This window comes from Arachis hypogaea, chromosome 13, assembly GCF_003086295.3.
Source record: "Arachis hypogaea cultivar Tifrunner chromosome 13, arahy.Tifrunner.gnm2.J5K5, whole genome shotgun sequence".
Classification (NCBI taxonomy): domain Eukaryota; kingdom Viridiplantae; phylum Streptophyta; class Magnoliopsida; order Fabales; family Fabaceae; genus Arachis; species Arachis hypogaea.
In genome coordinates, this window is record NC_092048.1 from 135,799,239 (window position 1) to 135,806,368 (window position 7,130).

The 7,130-nt window shown below is 33.2% G+C and overlaps 1 protein-coding gene across 5 annotated transcripts; it reads left to right on the forward strand.

The window, feature by feature from the left end:
- The first annotated feature begins 1,489 nt into the window (after nucleotides 1-1,489).
- On the forward strand, nucleotides 1,490-6,364 carry LOC112791815 (probable alpha,alpha-trehalose-phosphate synthase [UDP-forming] 9). 5 transcript variants are annotated; one of them, XM_072212732.1, is made up of 5 exons: nucleotides 1,611-1,793; nucleotides 2,391-2,479; nucleotides 3,132-5,161; nucleotides 5,277-5,550; nucleotides 5,645-6,364. In XM_072212732.1, exons 3-5 carry the CDS (start codon nucleotides 3,171-3,173, stop codon nucleotides 5,966-5,968), a joined length of 2,589 nt encoding a protein of 862 aa, XP_072068833.1. In that variant the 5' UTR covers nucleotides 1,611-1,793; nucleotides 2,391-2,479; nucleotides 3,132-3,170; the 3' UTR covers nucleotides 5,969-6,364. The 5 variants fall into 5 exon arrangements, with proteins under 5 accessions (XP_025690577.1, XP_025690579.1, XP_072068833.1 ...); XM_025834792.3 differs by lacking the exon at nucleotides 2,391-2,479 and having other exon boundaries at nucleotides 1,490-1,793; XM_025834794.3 differs by lacking the exon at nucleotides 2,391-2,479 and having other exon boundaries at nucleotides 1,603-1,793; nucleotides 3,118-5,161.
- Nucleotides 6,365-7,130: the final 766 nt, after the last annotated feature.

Here is a 7,130-nt window from a genome sequence, read left to right on the forward strand (position 1 = left end):
AATTTATTTAAAATTTTTAAGACATAAATTAGATATTTAAAATATTAAAAATTAAATTAAAATTTAATCTAAATATTAAAAATTAAAATAATATATTAATTTATTTTAAAAATATAATTTCAATCACTGCAAAAAAATTAAGAGAAATATAGAGATATAGAAAAAAATGATACAAATCATTACTAATTTAGATGAGTAAAAAAAAAATATGTAGAATATAAAAAAGAAAAAATTTAGAGCCAGTAAATTTGTTAAAATCTAGCCAGCACTTAATCAACAAAATAAAAATAATAATTTTTTACTATTAAATAAAATCTCATACTATTAAATATATTATTAATAACTAATTAATAGCTACAATTTACAAAATCTGTTGCTCCTACCAATCCTCTATAAAAAATTGAGTGTAATATTGGTTAATCATTGACTAAGGGCTATTAGTCCTTCAGGGTTTGTCTAAAAAAATATAAATTATTAAACTTATAGAGAGAAAGTGTGTGTTTAATATATATATCCATATCCATTATTAAAGAGTAAAAGTCCTTGTATAAGCGTGAGAATAGTTAGGTCATAGGTGCTTGGTCTGACAAAATGAAATGTGCTGGATGTACTTGAAAACTGAGGATAAGATAATTCAACTTCAACTACATTTGGTGATAAGGAACCCACTTGCCTTAATTAAAACACCCAAACACACACATGTTTTAATATAAAAAGAATATAATATAAGCTGCTTTAAAAAGAATGTAATACGCCGTGACCACTTTTAGGCTTTTGTGTTATGGAAATATCATAATTTAATTGGAGCGGAAAAGTTATAATCTGGCCATTGAAAGTTACATTATAACAGATAAATTGATTCTCATTGTAATAACAATTTTAAAATATCTTAACATGCATATTTAAAACACAATAAACTATAGTTATGGAGAAAAAAAATTATATTTAACTATTACAAAGTAAGAATCAAATAAAAAAGAATTAATTATTGTTATATATATATAAATAAATAATAAAACCTTATTTCAAATTAGTATTTGTAAAAGATTTAATTATTTATTAGTCTCTGTAATTTTATTAAATTTTTAATTAGATTTTTATATATTTTTAATTAAATTTTTATATTATTTTAATTTTATAATTAGATTTTTTTATATTAAAATATAAAAATTAACAGAATATTTTTTCAAAATATTTACAGTAAAAAGTCTAATTAAATTTTTAATTATAAATATATTCAATTTGTAAAAAAAAATCAATTAATTTTAATATTTTTTATACTAAAAAAACTTAATTATAAAATTAAAAATAATATAAAAATTCAACTGAAAAAATATAACATTTTAAAAATAATAACTCATGGCATATTTATTTTTCAGAAGAAAAGGGTAAAACAGTAAAAGCGGATGAATTGTGAACCATGGTTAGAAAAGCAAACTGCAGTTGAAGTTTGCTGCTAAATGGACACACATGCAGCCTATCCGTTCATATTTCTATCCAACTTGTCAATCAGACACAAAATGTTTTTAAATAAAAAATTTGAAAAGAAAAATTAAAGAAAGAAAAACTCTATCCATCCACTCATCGAGTTCCTTATTTTACAGTGACCCATGCAATATAAAAAAAAATTATAAAAACTCTCTCTCTCTCTCTCTCTCTCTCTCTTACGAGAGTTTCCGTTCTCGTTTTTTCTTCCTTTCTCCAAACACTGACTCTCTCTCTCTCTCTCTCTCTCTCTCTCTCTCTCTAAAACGCAGCCTCTAACTTTCTTTTTCATCACCATCGCCGGAAAGGTTCGACTCGGAGTCCTGAACACTTGACTTCTGACTCTATCTCCATTTTTATTTATTTATTTATTTACTTGGAATTTGATTTTGCTTTCTGTGATCCGTTCCTATCTGTGTGTTGAATTATTTATTTATTTGTGTGTGAGTGGTGTGATGGTTCTGTGAAGTTTAGGCAGTTACACGGTTTTCTGTTGTGTGTGTTTTGTTATTTTCGTCTCCGGAACGAAACGGTGCTGATCGTTTACCGGTTCAGTGGGTTTGCGTCTTCTGCTTTTGCTTGCTTGCTTGCTTGGTTGTTAAATGCAGTGTGAATCGTTGTTGATGTTAAAACGGCGTCGTTTGAAGTGAAGTTACTCGTATTAACGTGGTGATTATTAGGTTGAATCTGGTTGTGAATCTCGAACTGCTAAGTGCTAACGGCTGATTCGGTGTTTTTCGTCGTTTAAGGATCTAACCGTTTTGAACCCCAATCTGCTATTTTGTGTGTGTGCTGGTTTTGGGATACACATCACATGATCAAGTTATTTATCTTGTTTTTCAACTTTTTGTGCTCTTTTTTGGTGATCCATTGAAGTTCACTGTTTTGTGACATTTTTTTTGCAGAATGGTCTAGACGGGAAGATGATAAATTGATTGATTCTTTTGATTTGATTTGGATTGAGATTTTTAGACCATTATGTATTTTGTGAAAGGTGGTTATCATATATTTGAGATCATGTGAAATGAATGGTTGTTTATCATTATTCTCTGTTTCACACGTATTTTAAACTGTGAAGGCAGATTATGTTGGTTTTATATTTTGTGGATTGAACTCCTTGGTTGTGGCTGCTGAAAATTATACTAGTTTTATTTTTCTTAACCGTGGAGTTAATGTCGCAAAGATGATTTCTATACACAATTAATTTATGGGGGAAATAGAATTTTATTCATGGAGGTGGTGTGTGCATATGGATAAGAACAAACGATGTTATCATTTTTAAATTCATCTTCTCTTTCTTATGTGATCGTTTTAAGAGTTGAGATGTGCTGTTAGAGTGAATGGATATTTCATGAACAAAATTGAACCACAGTGGTTGTCTGGTAATAGTGACTGTCAGTGGTAAAGATGAAAACTAGCTAACTGGTAAACTTGCAAAGTGAGGATGTTTCTTCATCTACATGAAGTTATATCATTACAGTGTACATGAATGCCCTGAGGATTGTATTTTGTAGTAATTGTTTTGGGCATTATCATGTTTGGATCACTAGAATACTTACTTGTGTGCTTCTTTGCCTCTTGTTTTTCTCTTAGGACCCTAGAAAGAAGTAATTTATTTATTTATTATTTTAGTTATGATTTGATAGGAGAGAAGGACATAAAAGAAAGGTACTCCTTGACTGGCCATGGCATCAAGATCATATGCTAATCTCTTTGACTTAGCTTCTGGAGGAGATTTGCTGGATATTCCTCGCACCCCAAGAGTTCTTCCAAGGATTATGACTGTTCCTGGAATTATCTCCGACCTTGATAGTTGTGGTGCTAATGATGGGGATTCAGATGTAAGCTCCTCTGGTTGCCGGGAGCGGAAGATCATTGTCGCAAACATGCTGCCATTGCATGCTAAAAGAGATGCAGAAAATTCTAAGTGGTGCTTCAGTTGGGATGAGGATTCAATTTTACTACAATTGAAAGATGGTTTTTCTTCTGATTCGGAGGTAATTTATGTGGGTTCACTTAAGGTTGATATAGATGCCAGTGAGCAGGAAGAAGTTGCCCAGAGATTACTGGATGACTTCAATTGTGTACCTACCTTTCTATCCCATGATCTCCAGAAAAAGTTCTATCTTGGGTTTTGCAAGCAGCAGCTTTGGCCTCTCTTTCATTATATGCTACCAGTGTGCCCCGATCATGGTGATCGCTTTGACCGCATACTATGGCAGGCTTATGTTTGTGCAAACAAAATATTTGCCGACAAGGTTATGGAAATAATCAATCCTGATGATGATTTTGTCTGGGTTCATGATTATCACCTGATGGTTTTGCCTACTTTCTTGAGGAAGAGATATAATCGAGTTAAACTTGGATTCTTCTTGCACAGTCCTTTTCCTTCATCTGAAATTTATCGAACTTTACCTGTAAGGGATGAAATTTTGAGGGGACTTCTGAATGCTGATTTAATTGGTTTTCATACATTTGATTATGCACGCCACTTCCTTTCTTGCTGCAGCAGAATGCTAGGTCTGGACTATGAATCTAAGCGAGGACATATAGGACTTGATTACTTTGGCCGTACTATATTTATCAAAATTTTGCCGGTTGGCATTCACATGGGTAGGCTTGAATCTGTATTAAATCTTCCTTCTACATCTGCTAAACTAAAAGAGATTCAGGAAGAGTTTGAGGGTAAGAAGGTGATTGTTGGTGTTGATGATATGGATATTTTTAAAGGCATCAGTTTGAAACTTCTAGCTGTGGAGCATCTGCTGCAGGAGAATCCAGATATGCAGGGCAAAGTTGTCCTTGTTCAAATTGTAAATCCTGCAAGGGGTTTAGGGAAGGATGTTCAGGAAGCAAAGAAGGAAACATATTTAATTGCCCAGAGGATTAATGATACCTATGGTTCAGAGGAATATCAGCCTGTCAAACTCATTGACCGCCATGTTCCTCGATTTGAGAAGAGTGCTTATTATGCTGTAGCTGAATGTTGCATTGTAAATGCAGTAAGGGATGGCATGAACCTAGTCCCATACAAATATCTTGTCTGCAGGCAACAAACTGCTAAACTAGATGAAGCATTGGGTAGGAAAGTTGATTCTCCTCGAACAAGCATGCTTGTTGTGTCTGAGTTCATTGGTTGTTCACCTTCTCTTAGTGGGGCTATCAGGGTCAATCCCTGGGACATTGATGCTGTTGCTGACGCTCTGAGCTTGGCCCTTACAATGAATGATTCTGAGAAGCAATTGCGCCATGAGAAACACTATCGGTATGTCAGTTCTCATGATGTAGCATATTGGGCACGCAGCTTTATGCAGGATTTGGAGAGAGCCTGCAAAGATCATTACACCAAAAGGTGCTGGGGAATTGGCTTGGGTCTAGGGTTTAGAGTTGTTTCTCTTTCTCCTGGATTTAGGAAGTTGTCTATTGATCATGTTGTTTCAGCTTACAAGCGAACCAATAGAAGGGCCATCTTTCTTGATTATGATGGTACTGTTGTACCGCACTCTTCTATAAATAAAGTCCCCAGCCCGGAAGTCATATCTGTGCTAAACGCTCTGTCTAGTGATCCCAAGAACATTGTTTTCATTGTTAGTGGGAGGGGAAGAGATTCTCTGAGTGATTGGTTCAGTTCATGCCAATTGCTGGGACTTGCTGCTGAGCATGGTTACTTTTTAAGGTGGATCATTTTAATCTTACAGATATTGGGAACCTTTTGAACCCCATTTCAGAAGAATTGAAATGCAAAATAAATAAAAGCTAAACCACTAATATGTTCTTCTTAATGCATGCAGGTGGAATAGAGATTCTGAATGGGAATGCAGTCACTTGTCTGCAGACCTTGACTGGAAAAACATAGCAGAACCTGTCATGCAGTTGTATACAGAGGCAACTGATGGTTCCAGCATTGAAATTAAGGAAAGTGCTTTGGTGTGGCATCATCAAGATGCAGACCCGGATTTTGGTTCCTGCCAAGCCAAGGAATTGTTGGATCACTTGGAAAGTGTACTTGCAAATGAACCAGCAGTTGTTACGAGAGGCCAGCATATTGTTGAAGTTAAGCCACAGGTAATGTTTTCTTGAAATTACTTCCCTATGGTCTTGTGTTTAAATTGTGCAGGAATCTGGAACTAACTTCAATGTTTTACTATCCTCACTGCAGGGAATAAGCAAAGGTTTGGTAGCCGAAAAGGTTATATCAACCATGTTTAATGGTGGTAATCCACCGGATTTTGTTATGTGCATTGGCGATGATAGGTCTGATGAAGACATGTTTGAGACCATTTTAAGGTCAGTATCCTGCCCGTCATTACCGGCGACTCCAGAGATTTTTGCCTGCACTGTAGGTAGGAAGCCGAGCAAGGCGAAGTATTTTCTTGACGACACTTTGGATGTAGTGAAGTTACTTCAGGGTCTTGCTTCTTCATCCAATCCAAAACCCAGGCATCTTGCGCAATTCCAAGTTTCTTTCGAGAGCACAATTTGAGAGTTTGAAGGTAGGGCAAGGCAACCTTTGTTGATTTGTTGTGCTGCACTACCTGGGTGGATTCTTCAGCTTTGAAGCAGAGAAAAAGTTTTGGTTATTTAATCTTAACATGACCGAATCGCAACCATGCTGTTGTCGGGCTTCTAATATTCCTTGCTTGCATGGTTCCTGGTGGTAGGTTTTTTCTGAATAGTGAGCCTCATGGATGGCCTGACAAATTCTTCTTTTCTGTAAATGGTAATTGGTAACAACATCAATTGTTACATTTGCTGGTGCAATGACGCCGAGATCTTAAGTTGTGCTTTTTGTTAGAATGGTGTATCGGTGTTGTGCACCAAAACTTGTATAGTTTACAATATTTTTCTTACAAATATATAATGGCAATCGGGTTTGATATATCTTTGCTTCAAAAACTGTTTAATTCGCGATCAGAGGCAGAATTTAATCAAATTTATAGTATAGTTGTAGCTAGCAGTGTATAGGCTTGAAGTACTTGGTCAATTTGAATCTATTATTTATTATATATTATTAATTTTATAATTAAAATATTTTATAAGTCATTTTTTTATTGTAATATTTTTTTAGAATTAAGAAATTTTATTTTTTATTCTCTTATTTAATTTTTTTATATATCATTATTAATGATTAATTATAAATTGTAGCTTAAATTTTATTTGTAATTAAATTAAAATTAAAATATAATTTTATTGTATTACTAATTTGATAATTAAAATATGTCATATAAGATGATTTTTTTTTTCAAAATTAATGAGTTTTTTCTTTCTATTTTTTTCTCTATTTCTCTTTTTTTATTTTTTTTATCTTTCTCACTCTAAGTTAATTTCATAATTATCAATGTAAATTTTTTTAAACTAATATATAATTATATTTTTAAATAATAAACTTGAAAATTAATTATTTTAATTTATACGATAGACTTTTTTTTCCAAAGATAGTAGGTTATATTTCATTAATTATTGAAAAATGAAATACAAAGATGTCCAAAAGCAGGACAGCATAATGAAAGGTGGGGATTTTCCAAAAACACTACACTGAATGTATTCATCCAACGGTGCAAGGTCGAAAAACGAAAAAAAGAAAGAATGATAAATCAAATTGAATGCAATTAAGAGCTTGCCTCATGGAGATGACGACCTAAACT